Source organism: Schistocerca cancellata, chromosome 10 (genome assembly GCF_023864275.1).
Source record: "Schistocerca cancellata isolate TAMUIC-IGC-003103 chromosome 10, iqSchCanc2.1, whole genome shotgun sequence".
NCBI lineage: Eukaryota > Metazoa > Arthropoda > Insecta > Orthoptera > Acrididae > Schistocerca > Schistocerca cancellata.
In genome coordinates, this window is record NC_064635.1 from 193,244,807 (window position 1) to 193,266,104 (window position 21,298).

The 21,298-nt window shown below is 44.5% G+C and overlaps 1 protein-coding gene across 1 annotated transcript in view; it reads right to left on the reverse strand.

Annotated features, from left to right (window-relative positions):
- The window catches only part of LOC126106476 (ammonium transporter Rh type B), a 165,121-nt gene that overhangs the window by 91,101 nt on the left and 52,722 nt on the right, over positions 1 to 21,298 (reverse strand). Inside the window, exon 4 of the mRNA XM_049912776.1 lies at positions 402 to 552. Within this exon, the coding sequence (XP_049768733.1) occupies positions 402 to 552 (151 nt within the window). The remainder of the gene's footprint in view (positions 1 to 401; positions 553 to 21,298) is intronic.

The window sequence follows — 21,298 nt, forward strand, 5'->3', positions numbered from 1 at the left end:
TGACTGATGAGACCCATCAGGCCCTGTCTTATATCTGACCAAGCTTTCACACATACAGTATCTATTATACCATAGTTAACTAAGAAATAACTAAGACAACTAGTATTAAAATGATTTGAATGTCTTAAGTAGTAGTATGAGTAAACTGTGCTGACAGTGAGCTAACAAAGTTAATGTTGGCTCTGCTGCCACTAATAGTGATAAGAGGAACAATAATAACAATAATGTTAATAATAATGACAACAATTGTGATATTAATTACAATGATCGTAGTGGAAGATACAAGAATTTGTAGGCGTAAAAATAGATTTTTCTAATATAGCGAATTCCGGGAAAAGGAATTTTAAGGAGACTAATTGAGCTAAGGATGTGTGTGTCTCATTTTGTTGGACCCAGCTTACCTTGAGCACTGAGACTCCCAGATGTTCGTTGGCTGTGCAGATGGCAGTCTCTATGAACCCCATAACCACGAGCTGCAGTGGCGTCACTTTGCCCAGCACGGCCCCCATGGAGATCAGGATAGTGGCAACTGTCAGGTCAGCTTGTAGAAGACTGCAAAAGGAGAACGACGTACAGTACATGCCGAAATAGCAGTTAAGATAAGGCGGCCAGCAAAAGCCGAAGCCAACTGAATCCTTTACAGCTCTACGTTGGCAGATTAGACAAACGAAAAATCAGCAGTCCATGATGATGCAGTCCAGTGGGGTGACAAAAGTCGTTGGATAGCGATATGCTCAATCACTTACACAAGGTATAAAAGAACAGTGCGTTGGCGGAATTGTCATTTCTACTCAGGTGATTCATGTGAAGAGGTTTACGACGTGGTTACGGCTGCAAGAGGGGAATTAACAGACTTTTAAATGCGGAACTGTAGACGGGGATAGACGATTCGGACATTTTATTTTGAAATTGTTAGAAAATTCAATATTCCGTAATGCACAGCGTCAAGAATACGCCGAGAATACTAAATTTCAGGCGATACCTCTCACTGCAGACAACGCAGTGGCGGACGGTCTTCACTTTACGACCGACAGCAGCAGCGTTTGCGTTGAGGCGTCAGTGCTAACAGACAAGCAAAATTTCGTGAAATAACCGCAGACATTGATGTGGGACGTACGGCCGCCCAGTATGGCCAAGCGGTTCTAGGCGCTACAGTTTGGAACCGCGCGACCGCTACGGTCGCAGGTTCGACTCCTGCCTCGAGAATGGATGTGTGTGATGTCCTTAGGTTAGTTAGGTTTAAGTAGTTCTGAGTTCTAGGAGACTGATGACCTCAGATGTTGAGTCCCATAGTGTTAGGAGCCATTTGAACCATTTTTTTGGGACGTACGAGGAACGTATCTGATAGCACGGTGCGGTGAAATTTTGCGTTAATGAGCTATGGCAGCAGACGACAGATGCGGGTACCTTTGTCAACAGCACGACACCGTCTGCAGTACCTCTTCTAGGATCGTGACCATATCGGTTGGACCATAAACGACTGGAAAACCGTGACCTGGTCAGATGAGACCCTATTTCAGTTGGTATGAGCCGATGGTAGGTTTCGAGTATTTCGCGGACTCCACGACGCCATGAACCGAAGTTGTCAACGAGGCACTGTGCAAGATGGTGGTGGCCCCATAATGGACTGAGCTGTGTTTACATTGATGGACTGTGTGGGTCCTCTGCTCCAAATGAACCGATTATTCACTGTAAATGGTTATGTTCGGCTACTTGGAGACAGACCATTTGCAGCCGTTCATCGACTTCGTGTTCCAAAACAATGATGGAATTCTTATGGATGACAATGTCGCATGTTGCCGGGCCAGAATTGTTCGCGACTGGTTTGAAGAACATTCTGGAGAACTCGTGCGAACGATTTGTCCACACGAATCGCCCGACATGAACTTAATAGAACATTTATTGGACATAACCGAGAGGTCAGTTCGTGCCACGGTAACCCTTCCGCAATTACGGACAGCTATAGAGGCACTATGGTACTGTATTTCTGCAGGGGACCTCCAACAATTTGTTGAGTCTGTGGCACGTCGAGGAGGTGCACTAAGCTTCGAAAAATGAAAATCCACACGATATTAGGAGCTAACCCATGACGTTTGTCATCTCAGTGTAATACATTCTTTAGAATAGGAACGAAACGCGAGAAACATCCCTCATGAAAGATGGTTGTTACCAATCGTAAATTTTCTGTAAATACATGCTATCGGCGTGTGGATAATCTTACTGCTCAGTTTATATCCACTGTCTCACAAAAAACACTGAAACCCCCAGAAGATATGGCATAATGTCAATGTGACTTCATACACATCGGCAGGTACGTAAATTATTAGAGTTGCAAACTTTCTGTGACAGGCAGAACGGTCCCCAAAATGCGTTAGTATTGTTGGTGTTTGGTGCTGTTGTCAGGCCATGTACAGCATATAAAACGTGTGAACAGCGACAGATGTTGAGCGATCACTGAAGGACACTTCCTCGTGCAATTGTGAGACAGCATTATCAGCACCTGATATTTTAAGGGGCCTCATTCTGAACGTACATTTGGCTGACTGGTAGAGTCGTGTAGTATCCAGATTTGTGGAGCATTCGAATACGGCAGTGGCTCGAGGTTGGAATAGATGGGAAGGGGATGGTGGGCATACTCGTCACAAAAGTTCTGGTCAACCACATCTGATAACCAGGATCCCCATATTGGGCATTAAGCACATCCTAACCTCTTAACATCTGTGCCTGCCGACCAAGAACAAGTAGTGGACTCCATGTTGTGTCATGTAAAATTCTGTGTCCTCCAGCACCAATGGTTAGAGACAAGCAGCAGCCGAACTAGGGAATTACTGTCCTATTTGTAGGACGCCATTAACACCGCAATACAAATGGGTGTCTTTGGAGGGTTCCATCACCATGAAGCATTGACAGCTAATGAACAGCGTCGTATTGTGTTCAACGCTGAATCGCACTTCTGCATACCACAACTGACCATCGTCGGCGAGATTGGCGGCGACCTGGGAAGAGGTCCTATTATTTCAGCGTCTTCGGGAGGCTCAGCTGTGATAGTCCTAGCGTTAGGGTGTGAAGAGCCATCGCTGTTAGTGACTGGGTGAACTCTGGCGGCACAGGAGTACTTCACGGGCATCCTGCGTCCTCACGTGTTACTTCTAACGCGACAATACCCTATGTTTCAACAGGACAATATTTGTCCATATGTAACACTTCTCTCTATACAGAATGAGATTTTCACTCTGCAGCGGAGTGTGCGCTGATATGAAACTTCCTGGCAAATTAAAATTGTGTGCCGGACCGAGACTCGAACTCGGGACCTTTGCCGTTCGCGGGCAAGTGCTCTACCATCTGAATTACTCAAACATTCTACTTTCCAAATTGCGAGCAGGAGAGCTTCTGTGAAGTTTGGAAAGTAGGAGACGAGGTACTGGCGGAAGTAAAGCACTGAGGACGGGCCGTGAGTCATGCTTGGGTACCTCAGATGGTAGAGCACTTGCCCGCGATAGCCAAAGGTCCAGAGTTCGAGTCTCGGTCCGGCACACAGTTTTAATCTGACAGGAAGTTTCACGTCTCTCTATAAACTGTCTGCTTGATGACGAGGTACTCCCATGACCAGCAACATCCTCAGATCTGTCCCCAGTGGAACATCTGTCAGACCACATTGGACGTCGGTTTTGCCCCATTGCAACAAGCTACAGTCACAACGGTTGTGGGCTAACTTGTCTCAGGAAAGGATACAAGCTACATGCTTCCCAACTGCATGAGCTCATGTATCCTGGTTGGAGGAGACAAAACATCATACTGATAAATGGGTTCATTGTCGGTATCATGGTCTTCAGTCCGAACCCTGATTTGATGCAGCTCTCTGTGCTACTCTATCCTGTGCGAGCCTCTTCATATCCGAATAACTAATGCAACCTACATCTTTATGAATCTGCTTACTGTATTCATTTCTAGGTCTCACTCTACGGTATTTTCCCACAAACTTCCCTACGATACTAAACTTTGATGTCTCAGAACGTGCCCTATTAACCGATCCCTTATTTTAATCAAGCTGTACAAAAAATTTCTGCTCTCCCCAGTTCTATTCAGTTCATACTACTACGAAATTCAAATCTGACTGAAATTGATGTATCCTACGACGTCGTCTACCTGCAGCACAAAATCTAGCGACGGTTTTCTGTACGTCGTTTGGTGCTGCTTCAGAGCACAAGCTGGATTGTACCAGGGTTATTCGGAAAGTAAGGAAGGTTCGGTCGCGAAATGGAAACCACAGTGAAAATCCGATGAAGTTTTGCACAGGTGTGTTGGCCAGTATCTCTAGTATGCCCGTCTATAGCGTTATGTCGTTTTTTTTAGTTCTGAGCACACAGGGAGCACATAAAGATACCTAGAACAATGTCACCCGACAAGTACGTGGGCCTTGTGAGATATTTCGCCTGAAGCTATGCAGCCAACATTACATAACTGCCGTGCCTTTTCTTCTTCACGACAATTCTCAGCCGCATTCTGCAGGGGCAATGAAGATGCTCCCTCGTCGTTTTCAATTGGCAATGTTTGATTACAGCCCGTAATTATCTCCCTCTGAGTTTCATCTCTGCTCACATGAACCTCTGCCTATGACGACAACATTTTGGCACAGACAGCGTGCTGTAGGCCAGCGTGGAGAATTGGCGGAAAGCACTGGCGGCTACCTTCTATAACGAGGGCATTCGAGAGTTGGTACAACGCTACAACAAACGTCTAAGTCGGATCGGCGACTGTGGAGATAAGTAGCTGGAAGTTGTAGCTAACTGTTGCAAATAAAACAGTTTTGATTTTCACTGTGGTTTCCATTTCGCGATCTATCATTCCTTACTTTCTGAATAGTCCTCGTACTACCTAACCATTACATTGCCAGTGGGAAAATGCTATCGGAGCGCAAAAATTTAAAAGACTCTGACAGAAAAGTCGGGTAACAGGTACCTCATTTTACTTTCCTCAGTATCTTTAAAATTTTTACCAAAAACTTTGTCATGCGAACATAGTCATACTTTTTTTAAAATTTTCAGCTCACCTCAAACTCCCACACGCTCCTCTATCTGTAACTCACTCACACACACTAGGCCATCACCGTAAGCTGCTCACACCCATCCACTCCCAGTTGTTCTTTCTCACTCGCTCATTCAGTCCAATGCGTACCTCTTTGTGTCTAACTGTCATTGTCTCCTGCGTCCTTCGTTCTGTCCTACTACTACAGTCTACTCTCTGTCACTGTCTCCCTCATGCTCTCACTTGCCATCCCAGTGAACTAACGACGAGGGCTGGAGTGCCGGCCAGCCTGGATGTGGTTTTCAGCCGGTTTTCCACATCCTGCTAGGTGAATACCGGGCTGTTGCCCACGTGCCACCTCAGTTATACGACTCGCACACGTCTGAAACACCTTCGCGCTATTCCACTAGACGCAGACATTTGGGGGTGTGCACATTCCGTCCCAGAGGGGTGCAGGGTGGCGACAGGAAGGGTATCCTGCCACCCCTTAAAATTAACACGCCAGATCTGGTTAACCGTAACAGCAGACCCCACCAGTCGGGATAAATGCTTGGAAAGAGAGATATTCGACATCGGGAATTTAGGAATATATAGTAAAAATTTCAACCATTTTGTGTGCAGAGCCGTACTGGAATGCTCGGCTGGGTTTTGATCCGCTGGTGACGGCGAAAATATAGTAAAAAAACTTTTAATAACATGTAGTACCCCTGTTCACCATGGCCCCTGTTCACCATGGCCCCTGTTGACGGGATCCATACCAGATCGGGTTGACGGAGGAGATAGAGAAGATCCAAAGGAGAGCGGCGCGTTTCGTCACAGGGTTATTTGGTAACCGTGATAGCGTTACGGAGATGTTTAACAAACTCAAGTGGCAGACTCTGCAAGAGAGGCGCTCTGCATCGCGGTGTAGCTTGCTCGCCAGGTTTCGAGAGGGTGCGTTTCTGGATGAGGTATCGAATATATTGCTTCCCCGTACTTATACCTCCCGAGGAGATCACGAATGTAAAATTAGAGAGATTAGAGCGCGCACGGAGGCTTTCAGACAGTCGTTCTTCCCGCGAACCATACGCGACTGGAACAGGAAAGGGAGGTAATGACAGAGGCACGTAAAGTGCCCTCCGCCACACAACATTAGGTGGCTTGCGGAGTATAAATGTAGATGTAGAAGCTCTTTATTACATAGCTGATATGTTTCCTACTGATAAAATAGCTTTGCTTCGACATTGTCTATCCTCGACTTATTTTCAATATAACAACGAGTTTTAATGAACAAATTGATGGTGTGGCCATGGGTAGCCCTCTGAGCCCTGCTATTGCTAATCTATTTATGGAATTTTTTGAACAACAAGTGCTGCAGTCGGCCAAAAAAAGCCCTTTCATATGGTATCGATACGTGGATGACACCTTTGTGATATGGAATCGTGCTAAAGAGGAACTGAGTGATTTTTTGGTACACATAAACAGTTTCGATCCAAAGATACAATTCACCATGGAGAAAGAGAGTAATGGACAACTAAATATTTTGGATGTATTGGTTATTAAACGGGCAGATGGGACTTTAGGGCACAAGGTATATAGGAAAGACACACACACCGATCGTTACCTACATAAGGATTCGAATCATCATCCTAGGCAGAAGAGAGGAGTCATAAAAACTTTAGTGGACAGGGCTAATAACATCTGTGAGCCAATTTATTTGCAAGATGAATTAATCCATTTGCGAACGGTTTTCAAGAGAAATGGGTACACTGACAACGAAATAGATCGAGCACTCCACCCTAGAAGAAAAGTGTCCGAAAATACACGACAACGACAACCGTCGGCTGGAAAAGTTTTTCTTCCATTTATTCGTAACATCACGGACCGTATTGGGAAGATTTTGGCCAAGTTTCAAGTGGGGACAGTCTTTCGACCTACCAAGAAAATTAGTGGTAGTTTAAGGTCGGTGAAAGACGCACGACACCCCTTAGCTACCCCAGGTGTGTATAAAATTCCGTGTAGCTGTGGCATGGTTTATACTGGAACAACTAAAAGAAGTGTTAATACCCGCCTAACGGAACACAAAAGGAACTGTAGATCGGGACAAATTGACAAATCAGCTGCAGCGGAACACGTTTTCAAAGACGGTGATCACGAAATAAAATTTAGTGAGACAAACGTGATAGCTAGGACCTCACATTATTATACCCGCATGTATAGAGAAGCTATCTACAAGCACGAAAATAATTTTAATAAAAAAAGAAGAAGGATTAAAACTATACAAGATATGGCGGCTGACTCTGTACCAAAGAAGTGACTGTCGATTACCTATATTGAGAGAGCTGGCACTAGCCAGAGATAGTTTTAAAGTCGAAAGCACGTGATGAGTGGTGGCGCCATCTAAGCGCTCTATACAAGCGGGACCTCCAGCGCCCAGCAGCCAGTCGCCGACTCACCTCAGATGATGTTGCCCGCAGTAGGCAACGAAACGTCAGGAGGGAGAAGCAGTTTTATATATGGACCACGGCAATTCAGCCCGGAAGTTTTAATTAATGAAAAAAACTTTTCTTGTGATTTTCCGAGCGACCCCCCCCCCCCATTAACTAATGTTACCTTCGTAAGTCCCATTAAGCCCACCGCAAGATCATGTCAGACGCAAAAAGAACCAAACTATTTGCTCCATTTGTCTAACCAGGAGGAAGTGTGAAATATTCATCCTTTGACCTGGTAGTGTAGCATAGTGACACTAAGACGAATCTTCTGTGATGTATACAAACTGCCTCAAGCCTAAGTGCTGTCACGTGCATACCGACTGCAGTTGGTTCCTGTGGCCGTTATCAGAGGTTCACAGTTACCGTACAGTGAACAAGTATAGTGGCGGCTGACGAAAGCGTATTACACTATGGATTATTCCAAGGCAGTTGTGCATATGTTACCAAATGGCTCGGCGTGCACTCATTAAATTATCGTGATAACAACTCACGATAAGCCTACCGAAGTGCCCTCAGCCCCGGTGCAATTACTCTGTGGTCGACTACTGTATCACCGTAGCGGCCAACCAAGACAGGGCACTTGTTCTGATGTTAGACTCCGGCAGACACCGCGGAAACATGCGGCTCCAGTTTCGCTATCCGCTACGCATGCCTCGCACATGCCGCTCGCTACGTGCACGCGTCTTCTTGTGTCCGTCCATCGTGCGATCGAGGTAACACCGGGAAAGTACCAGTCTGCCAAGTCTGTATTTAATGGGATATTTTATGTCCTACGCCGCGAATGTTAAATTAACAAATTTTGTTACCCATTATCTTGGATACTTTTTAAGACACCATCTTACAATTTTCCATAATTATTGAATTATTATTATACTTGTATTATGAGGCATGTTATCTTTTTTTTTCAAATGCTCAGTTTTTTAATGAATTTTGTATATAAATGAACATAAAAACAAAACAACTCAGGATATTTCAATTATTCTAGTTCCATATGTATTGAACCTCACATTGGCATGCTGCGAAAATTTCATGTCGCTACCATCAGTACTTTTTTAGAAAACGGGTCATTTATTGCGAAAAATGTAGTTCAGATTAGGAAATGAGACACTTAAAGTAGTAAAGCAGTTTTGCTATTTGGGGAGCAAAATAACTGATGATGGTCGAAGAAGAGAGGATATAAAATGTAGACTGGCAATGGCAAGGAAAGCGTTTCTGAAGAAAAGAAATTTGTTAACATCGAGTATAGAGTTAAGGGTCAGGAAGTCGTTTCTGAAAGTATTTGTACGGAGTGTAGCCATGTATGCAAGTGAAACATGGACGATAAATACTCTCCTGGAAATGGAAAAAAGAACACATTGACACCGGTGTGTCAGACCCACCATACTTGCTCCGGACACTGCGAGAGGGCTGTACAAGCAATGATCACACGCACGGCACAGCGGACACACCAGGAACCGCGGTGTTGGCCGTCGAATGGCGCTAGCTGCGCAGCATTTGTGCAGCGCCGCCGTCAGTGTCAGCCAGTTTGCCGTGGCATACGGAGCTCCATCGCAGTCTTTAACACTGGTAGCATGCCGCGACAGCGTGGACGTGAACCGTGTGTGCAGTTGACGGACTTTGAGCGAGGGTGTATAGTGGGCATGCGGGAGGCCGGGTGGACGTACCGCCGAATTGCTCAACACGTGGGGCGTGAGGTCTCCACAGTACATCGATGTTGTCGCCAGTGGTCGGCGGAAGGTGCACGTGCCCGTCGACCTGGGACCGGACTGCAGCGACGCACGGATGCACGCCAAGACCGTAGGATCCTACGCAGTGCCGTAGGGGACCGCACCGCCACTTCCCAGCAAATTAGGGACACTGTTGCTCCTGGGGTATCGGCGAGGACCATTCGCAACCGTCTCCATGAAGCTGGGCTACGGTCCCGCACACCGTTAGGCCGTCTTCCGCTCACGCCCCAACATCGTGCAGCCCGCCTCCAGTGGTGTCGCGACAGGCGTGAATGGAGGGACGAATGGAGATGTGTCGTCTTCAGCGATGAGAGTCGCTTCTGCCTTGGTGCCAATGATGCTCGTATGCGTGTTTGGCGCCGTGCAGGTGAGCGCCACAATCAGGACTGCATACGACCGAGGCACACAGGGCCAACACCCGGCATCATGGTGTGGGGAGCGATCTCCTACACTGGCCGTACACCACTGGTGATCGTCGAGGGGACACTGAATAGTGCACGGTACATCCAAACCGTCATCGAACCCATCGTTCTACCATTCCTAGACCGGCAAGGGAACTTGCTGTTCCAACAGGACAATGCACGTCCGCATGTATCCCGTGCCACCCAACGTGCTCTAGAAGGTGTAAGTCAACTACCCTGGCCAGCGAGATCTCCGGATCTGTCCCCCATTGAGCATGTTTGGGACTGGATGAAGCGTCGTCTCACGCGGTCTGCACGTCCAGCACGAACGTTGGTCCAACTGAGGTGCCAGGTGGAAATGGCATGGCAAGCCGTTCCACAGGACTACATCCAGCATCTCTACGATCGTCTCCATGGGAGAATAGCAGCCTGCATTGCTGCGAAAGGTGAATATACACTGTACTAGTGCCGACATTGTGCATGCTCTGTTGCCTGTGTCTATGTGCCTGTGGTTCTGTCAGTGTGATCATGTGATGTATCTGACCCCAGGAATGTGTCAATAAAGTTTCCCCTTCCTGGGACAATGAATTCACGGTGTTCTTATTTCAATTTCCAGGAGTGTAGTTCGGACAAGAAGAGAATAGAAGCTTTCGAAATGTGGCGCTACAGAAGAATGCTGAAGATTAGATGGGTAGATCACGTAACTAATGAGGAGGTATTGAATAGAATTGGGGAGAAGAGGAATTTCTGGCACAACTTGACAAAAAGAAGGGACTGGTTGGTAGGACATGTTCTGAGGCAACAAGGGATCGAAAATTTAGCATTGGAGGGCAGCGTGGAGGGTACAAATCGTAGAGGGAGACCAAGAGATGAATACACTAAGCGGATTCAGAAGGATGTAGATTGCAGTAGGTACTGGGAGATGAATAAGCTTGCACTGGATAGGGTAGCATGGAGAACTGCATCAAACCAGTCTCAGGAGTGAAGACCACAACAACAACAATAATTTTTTTATCACAAATTCTTAAACAGACTTACATTTCTGCTTCTTTTATGCACTAGAATTCCCCTGGCTATAGTCTGTGTCTTCTTCAGTGTCACAACAGCCCAGTGCTCCTCCTTTTCTTTCTTCCTTCTTTTGTCATTTGCTGAGCAGCTAATTCTGATTCACGTACACAAAAATCATCCAGTTCCCACAGTCCTTTAGCTGTGTTCTGTCCAAATCTTACCCCTAACTTCTCCAGAACCTTAAGTCTTTCATCCGTGAACACTTTGATGAAGTATGAAATGCTTTTTCGTTTTTGCACTTCTGACATTTAATAATTAATTTAGACACAACACCTATTATTTCTCCAATATCCTCATAAAATTTAATTTGTTCAAATGGCTCGGAGCACTATGGGACTTAACATCTGAAGTCATCAGTCCCCTAGAACTCAGAACTACTTAAACCTAACTAACCTAAGGACATCACACACATCCATGCCCGAGGCATGATTCGAACCGGCGACCGTAGCAGTCGCGTGGTTCCAGACTAAATCGCCTAGAACCGCTCGGCCACACCGGCCGGCAAAGTTTAACTAAACCACTACAAAGGCAGCGGGAGACAGTCAGAAAGAACTTTTGTAAGAATTTGCAGATGAATAATGATTTTGTCCATAATATCATTACTTTTAACGACTGTCACCCATTTCTGAAGTTTTCCATGCACTAAGGGGCTGGTCACTTCAGAAACATTATCGTGATTGCCTTCACTGCTAGCACACGTGTTTCCAAGTACTTCAGAAGAAAATGCAGCTCTCACACATCTATTATCCGCAAAATTACGTTTCTTGAAGTTACTTTTACGTTTAGTCATTTTATTTACATATAAAAAGCAGAACAAGTTCGCTTACTACAAAAATATCCGATAATCACACTGCTTTCAACGAAAACTAGTATCAGAAACAAAGGACTGATTTGTTTGTTCGTAATGCCAACTTCTGAGACGTAGCAGTAGGCACAAAACAAAGCAATTCACAGCCTTCTAGACTGTATAGTTCTCAAGACATGACTGCTCAACTGTAGCAGAATATGCGTAGCCGGGAAATTTAACAGTTACACGTCAACATTCAAAATGTTATTTGAAGGTCTCAGGATTGTCTGATTTTAATGTATTATATACGAAAATGTTCAGGAAAATCCAAAGTACATTGTACAGTAGAAAACATAAAATGTCAAATTTCAAAGAATTTCACGTACAATGTCCCTTTAAGTGACCATTCAGCCACAGAGCAGTCAGTTGCAACTGCATCACCAGCTGAGGAGGTTCGCCACAGCAGCACCGCAAAGAGTAGTCAGCAGACACTGCTGGAGCCATTGCCTTCACTCACCACCACATGAATCCGACACTGTGCTCTTGGGGCGATACACACCAACTGACTTTGATTTACTCATTTACGACAGACGTCCGACCAGGCTTTGAATAATTTCAGTGATCAGTTATCGCCAGAGAACTAGTATCCTCTGAGACTTATTGCCCCAGAGTCCAGGTTTTATTGCTTCGGCAGCGCTTTTTCCTTTTACGAGCATTTGCATCACTGCTGAGTGGTTACTGAATTCCAGCTATTCTGAAATTCCGTTCTTATGGTGCTCCCTTCGTGTTTCTTTGGTGCTGACAGAGTTTACGAGTGCGACATTCAGTTCTGCAGTGACTATTGCAGCTCTCGTCCTCTTTATTTTTCGTTACAGTCCTCTTCAATAACCGTCACGATCGCTCAATACACTCTTTCATTCGCGTTGTGATTTAGCAGATGATGTCTCTTTACGTTGTATGCAGTACAAATCTTCGATACGGTAACTCTTGAAACAGCAAACACTTTGGGTCCCTTGGTTACAGAAGCACACACTATACGGGCGGCAACATTTTTCCTACGTTCGGGTTCGCTAGGCTCCGATATAATGCACTCACAACTACACAGAACACGATTGACTAGCTATCTATTGTATTTTTCTCCAACTCTTGCACTCTGCCCATATTTGATTATTATGTTACGGAATCCTCTAGCTACCGTAAGTTAAGTTGCCAAAATTATTTTTCTTGTGGTCTCTTCCCCTCCTTCCTTCCCCCCCCCCCCCCCCTCCCTGCTCCCAATACCCATATGCCTCCGTACTCTGTAGCACAGTGTTTTCCGTATGTGTTCAGTGTTGTGCGTCCCCTTTTTAAAGTGTTGCGAACAGAAACCAGACTATCGCTGTGTTTTTTAATTATGCCTGTCTACTTCCTAAGTGTTTTTAATCAGCATCACTTACCCCTTTGTTTTTTATGTTTTTTTCACAACTTTTTCGCCCTGTACCAGTTTTACACAGTCACCGTTGTATCACCTCTTTTTATTGTTACATCTCCTCATTTTGTTTTTTTAACTTTATCTGTAAGCTGCAGAGCGGCTTATTACGGTGCTGCCAGGCCGCCTCTCCTCTGGGAGGGAATCGAAATACAAAAAAGGAAAAAATACGTAACTGTTTTTATGTCCCAGTACTTGACTGTACAATATCTGACGGCTTACACAAGGTAAGAACAATTTTATGGTACGTTGTCTGTCACTTCTTTTCTTTTGAAATAGTAGCAATTGTACACAGGTAAAACTTTTTATGAATAATTTTGTGTTGGCAGAAGAGCCAACACCGTGTTACTAGTGGAGGGTGAAATGCACGCGTTTTAGCTCACGCGGGCTGGCGTGAGGAGGGACGTACTATACTGACGTGAGGTCTGGAACATGACAAGGATTGAGAATTCGAAAGCGGACGTAATTAGTTTGATACTTAACTTTAATCCATTAATGATGAACGTCGCTCTTGATTCACAATATTATCTGTTCAGAATACATTCATAGTAACCGAATATGGCGCCTTGCTAGGTCGTAGCAAATGACGTAGCTGAAGGCTATGCTAAACTGTCGTCTCTGCAAATGAGAGCGTATATAGACAGTGAACCATCGCTAGCAAAGTCGGCTGTGCAACTGGGGCGAGTGCTAGGGAGTCTCTCTACACTAGACCTGCCGTGTGGCGGCGCTCGTCAAAAATAATTCCTCGTTCGCCGAGAATTTAAAAGCTAGACTGAATTAGAATCGCTTTAAAGTGTCTCGCAATCTCCAGTTTCTCCAGCGAAGTCAGTTTTTTGCTCTTGGGTGCACGATGCATAATTTGGAGCGATTCTAATTCAGTCTAGCTTTTAAATTCTCGGCGAACGAGGAATTATTTTTGACGAGCGCCGCCACACGGCAGGTCTAGTCTAGAGAGACTCCCTAGCACTCGCCCCAGTTGTACAGCCGACTTTGCTAGCGATGGTTCACTGTCTATATACGCTCTCATTTGCAGAGACGACAGTTTAGCATAGCCTTCAGCTACGTCATTTGCTACGACCTAGCAAGGCGCCATATTCGGTTACTATGAATGTATTCTGAACAGATAATATTGTGAATCAAGAGTGTTTTCGGTCTAGCGGGAGCTGGCTAAGATTGCCTGCTGTAGTTACATGTTATATTTTAGTATTTGGCGAACGCCAGCTTTGTGCGTATAGCACTGGGCGATTTGGGCCATGTTTGTTTTTGTTCGGTATTGTGTACTGTATTTCAGTTTTGTACAATTAATGCGAATTTGACGACGTAATTAATATTACGATAACTATTTTATATTTTGCTTAACATGATGCTGTGAATACTTTTATGAACCTGATGATGGTCAGACGTCTGAAACTGATTGTATAAATAAAGTATTTTACCGGCAGCTCAAGACGTTAGTATGACATTTCTTAAACGTATAAGAGCTGTGGAACACCATCGCTTACAAATTTATTAAGATTACACGTTTTACTCCATTGTTATTTATTGTTCTTCCAAAGATGTCGACGTCCCCTAGCGCAGCTTTCGTCCACTGTACCGTGAGCATCCCAGAGCGTATGTGATCGCGAATTCATGTCCACCGCAATTTGTGCTCCAATATTTGTGTTTCCAGGTTGTAAATGTGGTTCTCTCTTAGCACACCTGCATATCTTCGCCGAAGGTAATAATCCTAGTCTCTTGAACGGCTACACTACGAATTTGCCTTTTCGCCGCTGGTCTAGGGCGACGTTTTCAAAATCGTTCGTATTTTGGGTTCAATAAATTCTTAAAACCTGATTTTTATACACTGTCCAGAAGAATTAGGGCAGCACGTGTATCAATGTCCGATATGGCCGCTGTGGCCGAGCGGTTTTAGGCTCTCCAGTCCGGAACCGCGCTGCTGCTACGGTCGCAGGTTCGAATCCTGCCTCGGGCATGGATGTGTGTGATGTCGTTACGTCAGTTAGGTTTAAATAGTTCTAAGTCAAGGGACTGAAGACCTCAGATATTAAGTCCCGTTGTGCTTAGAGCCATTTGAACAATTTTTTTGTCCGGTATGTTAAATCTATTTTCGTACAGGCGGTAGCCGTGGTCTTTTTGCATGGCTCGAGATCTTCGCTTGCAATGTAGGCATCAATTAAAATCATTCGCAATCTATTGGCTGTGTTATACATTACGGCGTCAGGTGGTCACTCAGAAGGAAGTGACTACTGGTGTCCCAGTGTTTGCTACTGAGGTATAAAGACGGCAGTTATTTGTGGTCTTGTTTTCAACCAAACACTTGCAATGCGACATCTCAATGCAGTGCAAGTTGCAAAGCCGTCTGTTTGATCCAAGCAGGGTGGACTTTCGGTCGTGCTACTGCAAATGGCAGTGCCTCTCCATGTTTCATCCTTAGGTTGTGCGCAGGTCAGAACACAAGATGAGTTGGACAAAGGTGCTGAAATTGTACAACCCCAAATAAAGACCGGTATCTGGCCATCTCTGCATTGCGGCGTCGTAAGAATACCGTGAGACGATCTCAGAAGAAAAATTGAAGCCGCTGTGTCCGAGGAGACTGGGATGAACAGGTTACGACGTCTACATCTACGTGACTACTCTGCTATTCACAATAAAGTGCCTGGTAGAGGTTTGAATGAACCACCTTCAAGCTGTCTCTCCCCCATTCCACTCTCGAATGGCACGCGGGAAGAAAGAGCACTTAATTTTTTCTGTGTGAGCCCCGTTTTCTCTTATTTTATCGTGATGATCATTTCTCCCTTTGTAGGTGGGTGGCAACAGAATGTTTTTGCAATCGGAGGAGATAACTGGTGATTGAAATTTCATGAGAAGATCCCGTCGCAACGAAAAACGCCGTTGTTTTAACGATTGTCACTCCAATTTACGTATCATGTCTGTGACACTATCTCCCCTATTTCGCGATAATACAAAACGAGCTGCCCTTCTTTGTACTTTTTCGATGTCATCCGTCAGGCCCACCTGATGCGGATCCCACACCGCACGGCAATACTCCAGAATAGGCCGGACAAGCGTGGTGTAAGCAGTCTCTTTAATAGACCAGTTGCACCTTCTAAGTGTTCTGGCAGTGAATCGCAGTCTTTGGTTTGCTCTTTACACAATATTATCTATGTGATCGTTCCAGTTTAGGTTATTTATAACTATAATCCCTAAGTATTTACTTCAATTTACAGCCTTCAGATTTGTGTGACTTATCGCCTAATCGAAATTTAGCTGATTTCTTTTACTACTCATGCGAATAACTTCACACATTTCTTTAGTCAGGGTCAATTGCCACTTTTCGCACCATACAGATATCTTATCTAAATCATTTTGCAAGTCGTTTTGATCATCTGATGATTCATGTCCATTATAATTATCCGGGCTGTTATGCCGTGGTCAGTTGATGAATTCTGTGTCGATTCCCAACGTTTCGTCTCCAACTGCGGGAGACAAGGGGGTCCGTAGGTCGATGGGAAGGTCCAACACACCCACTGGCTCGCTACTGACTGCCGCTAAATTCCGTGTCCGCGCGCTCCCGTGCCGCGGTGTGACGTCACGTGGTTTGAAAACGTCAGTGCAATTGGCCGCTGTCAGTCGCCGTCGATCGCCGTTGCCATCACCCAGTAGTGGGCGGGTGGTACACATCTTCTTTAACACCGGCATCCATATACCGTTTAATTTCCCGCCCTCCTCCTTTCGGTTGAAATTATTTGGGTGTTTAGCGATTTCGATTGCCTCCCCGTAGAGGCTTTCGTAGTATCCGCTTGTGGCCGCTAGTACTTGCGTCTCCTCTAAACGAATATTGTGGTTCCCTGGCTGGAAAGCATGCTCCGCAACAGCTGATCGTTCCGTTTCTCCTCTTCTACAATTTCCCTTGTGCTCTTCCAAACGTTTAGAAACAGTTCTTTTAGTTGTACCCACATAAACATCAACACAGCTGCATGGGATCCTATACACTCCAGCTTTTTCCAAAGGTTACCGAGCGTCCTTGGCAGGCTTAAGGTATTCCTGTATCTTCCTGGTGGTCTTGTAAATTACGGTAATATTTCGCTTCGTCAAGATCCTCCCTATTCTTTCCGTTACATTTTTAACAAACGGCAGGAAAACCTTAGATTTTGCAGTAGCCTGTACGTCAGTATGATTTCTGCGTGGCTGCCTCAACGCACGTTTTATTTCGGCGGACGATGTCTGTAAAGTACATTACATATGTAGAATTGTGGACAGTTGGGAATGTGAGTCTCACGGGAAGCGTGCAAGGGATAAGTCCTTCAGTCGCGCTATGCATCTGTGTCCTCGGTGGCTCAGATGGATAGAGCGTCTGCCAAATAAGCAGGAGATCCCGGGTTCGAGTCCCAGTTGGGACACACATTTCCAGCTGTCCACATCGAGGTATATCAACAACACCTGTCGGCAACTTTGAGTTTCAGTTAGTCATAATTTATAACAGTGTATATTATTTTAAAATGTTTACCAGCTTATGTTAGATAGGACAATACCTATAATCTGTTTATGTTTTTCCCATGTAGAAATTCTGAAGATGTCTCAAAAAGGCGAAACGCATCAATAAAGCTTCGGCTGTTATTGCAACGTAGACTGATTTTCTTAATGAATATAAATCACTAAGGCTAATGCACGTTAACAATAGAGTGGGAGGAAATTTTAAGAGGCTTCCGAGGAACTTTTTCAGTCATGGTTGGAAACTGAGTTGTGCTGTAGCCATGACTTGGTTTGCATTAAGGTAGAAAGTATTTTTTTCAGGCTAACTTTTTACTGGTTTAAAATGTTCATTAGAGAGTCTGTTTTTAAGATCTTCTCATATAAAGTGTGCCACAAATGCTAAAACACATTGAAATCGTGATTTACTTCGGGAGAGTGTAGCGCATCCGAGCGCTCGGGTGGTTCAAATGGCTCTGAGCACTATGGGACTTAACTTCTGAGGTCATCAGCCCCCTAGAACTTAGAACTACTTAAACCTAACTAACCTAAGGACATCACACACATCCATGACCGTAGCGGTCACGCGGTTCCAGACTGAAGCGCCCAGAACCGCACGGCCACACCGGCCGTCTAGCGCTCGAGTGCAACAGATACAGTACAGTACTATAATAGTTACCGACGGTATGGCACTTCTTTTAGTAACAGTTGTATTACAGAGGGCATCAGAATCAACTAAAATACTATTCTCTTCGTGAAATGTTTCGTTTATGGTAAACAGCCTAAAAGGACGTGTTCGTCTTGCGACTGCTTAACTTGACATTTCTCTTGTTTCCTACACGAAGTAAAACGTGAGTGCTTGAGAACGAGAAACAAACAGATAGAAAAGGTTCGAAAAATAATCCCAACCGTGTAAAAAACCCTTGCAAAGGCGAACAGAATCCAGTTAGTCGATATAATTTCGTCAAAATGAGAGTCTGCGGACCTCAGAGAAAAAAGGCCTACTGTAAGGTGCTGTCATTTCCGATTAAAGGCTTTGTTCATTGGCAATATTACAAAACACAAGTTGAAACGTTAAACGCTGGTTTTTCCAAAACAACATTTACCAAGCTGCAATTCATGAAACATACAAGCGGTTTCACTACACCTTTTCGTATCTTGTGAGCCGGCGATTTTTCTGACATAGTATGTACGGTTTTTGGGATATATTTTAATGTCGATTTTGGGGTCGCGTTTCTATAGCGAAAAAATTTACTTTTATTTCAGAATGTCGCCATTTGGTACAAACCATTTTTTAAATATTCATACTACTACGCTAGACAATATCATCAATTTCAAAGCAGTTATTGAAATCGTGTGCTAGGTTGTTGTGGCCTTCAGAGCTCCCACTAATCACCCTCGCACACCGCGAAGCCCTTTCGTCGATTCGTGTAGTTTTCTCTGGATAAAAGTATTTTTACTTAAAAAATACATATAAAATCTTAAGTGTGTACAATAAGGGCCAATTTTTGTAATTTGTTTGTTATTTTATTGAAAAAAATAATTGATATCTGTTCCAAAATCGAATGTCACCCTGTTCAATCCCATGAAATAAGTTGCAATGTCATCAGAGCTAAGATCTTTCATTAACTTTGTCATGTCTCTTGCAACGGTCTCTCCGCGATATTTTCAGAAATTTTATAAATTATATAACTCGGTACATATCTCGAAATATCTCTTCTTATCTTACCGATTCCTAAACTTTAATATACGATTATTATAAATGCAAAGTAGTTTCAAGTCCTATGATTCCTTGGAGCGTGCATTTACTCCATGGAATAGCTTCTCTGCTATCTATGTTTTCTCTTATGAAAAGAAGGATTCAGATCTTGCCGATTAGCCGTGAATGGACGAAGATGTATATGTATGTATTGTTGAGCTAGTCGCCATCTTGATGAGATTCTGTATGAGAAGGAATTTAATACATGAACTAAACTAAAGTAAGTGTGTCCGCGTATTATTTAACCGATTATTATTGACAGTGTCTGCTTACTACGCTGTGTTGCACGGGATCAGTGGGGAACGTCTGATTTACACTGGACGAACCTGCCGTTTTGTACGCTCAAAATATCCAGTGTATTACTTTCGATAAATGGGCTAACACGTTCTTACCAGCAGATGTCCGGTCTTCCCCATGTGATTACCGAAAGCTAGTAATTATTACAAATGTTTTCAGGAGGTCGGTTGACAATTTTCGTCGCACCGAGACTTCGAAATTGCTTCACTGCCTTATGGAATTTAAGTTAAGCTCAATTTAATGAGGATAGAACAGTATTGAACAGTGTGAATGTGATAAGCCTCCTTTGTGAATGAAAATTCCCTTAATATACGCATGTTTTTTACTATCCGGATCAGTGAAGCTAAATCAGGCCGGTGTGAGAGAGGTTTTCAAATTTCAGGTTCCACAAAATTATTAAAACTTCTTCAAGCAGCGCCTTCTCAGTGAATGAAAGCGTTATAACGTGCTGTGACGAGGAGGTTGTCTGAAGTGGCCATACACTGCTCAGACAGTCGAGAGGCGAAGAGGCGTAAGAAGTGAATCGGCTGGAAGGTGAAGCCGTTCCCACCCACCTTCGCAAAGGACTACCGGGCTCAGAGCCGCACGTGCTGCAGCACACAGAGCGGTATCAGGGAGGGAGGGAGGGAGGGGGGGGGTGAAGCGCCCGCACGTGTCTGTCCTCTCGGAATCCAATGCGACAATCTCTGGGAATCGACAGGCGCCAAGGTCGGCAAACTTGTAGCCACTGTGGTGGCGGTCGGTTCACTACAAGAGTCACTCAACGTGACACGTTCATGAGGCCCGGCGACATCGTTTCAAACTTCATGCGAGCGACGTGTGTGCGCGCCGAGTGCGGGGAAAGGAGCGGCCTCTCACTGTTGCTCGGTCCTTCCCAGAAGTACTCGGTACAGCACCACATTTCACTTAGTACTGCAGTCAGCTTAACATCTCATGCATCGAAGCTGCTTACAAGAATAATATACACAAGAATGGAAAAGAAAATTGAGAATGCGCTAGGTGACGATCAGTTTGGCTTTAGGAAAAGTAGAGGGACGAGAGAGGCAATTCTGACGTTACGGCAACTAATGGAAGCAAGGCTAAAGAAAAATCAAGACACTTTCATAGGATTTGTCGACCTGGAAAAAGCGTTCGACAATATAAAATGGTGCAAGCTGTTCGAGATTCTGAAAAAAGTAGGGGTAAGCTATCGGGAGAGACGGGTCATATACAATACGTACAACAACCAAGAGGGAATAATAAGAGTGGACGATCAAGAACGAAGTGCTCGTATTAAGAAGGGTGGAAGACAAGGCTGTAGCTTTTCGCCCCTACTCTTCAATCTGTACATCGAGGAAGCAATGATGGAAATAAAATAAAGGTTCAGGAGTGGAATTGCAATACAAGGTGAAAGGATATCAATGATACGATTCGCTGATGACATTGCTGAGTGAAAGTGAAGAAGAATTAAATGATCTGCTGAACGGAATGAACAGTCTAATGAGTACACAGTATGGTTTGAGAGTAAATCGGATAAAGACGGAGGTAATGAGAAGTAGTAGAAATAAGAACAGCGAGAAACTTAACATCAGGATTGATGGTCACGAAGTCAGTGAAGTTAATGAATTCTGCTACCTACACAGTAAAATAACCAATGACGGACGGAGCAAAGAGGACATCAAAAGCAGACTCGCTATGGCAAAAAAGGCATTTCTGGCCAAGAGAAGTCTACTAATATCAAACACCAGCCTTAATTTGAGGAAGAAATTTCTCACGATGTACGTCTGGAGTACAGCATTGTATGGTAGTGAAACATGGACTGTGGGAAAACCGGAACAGAAGAGAA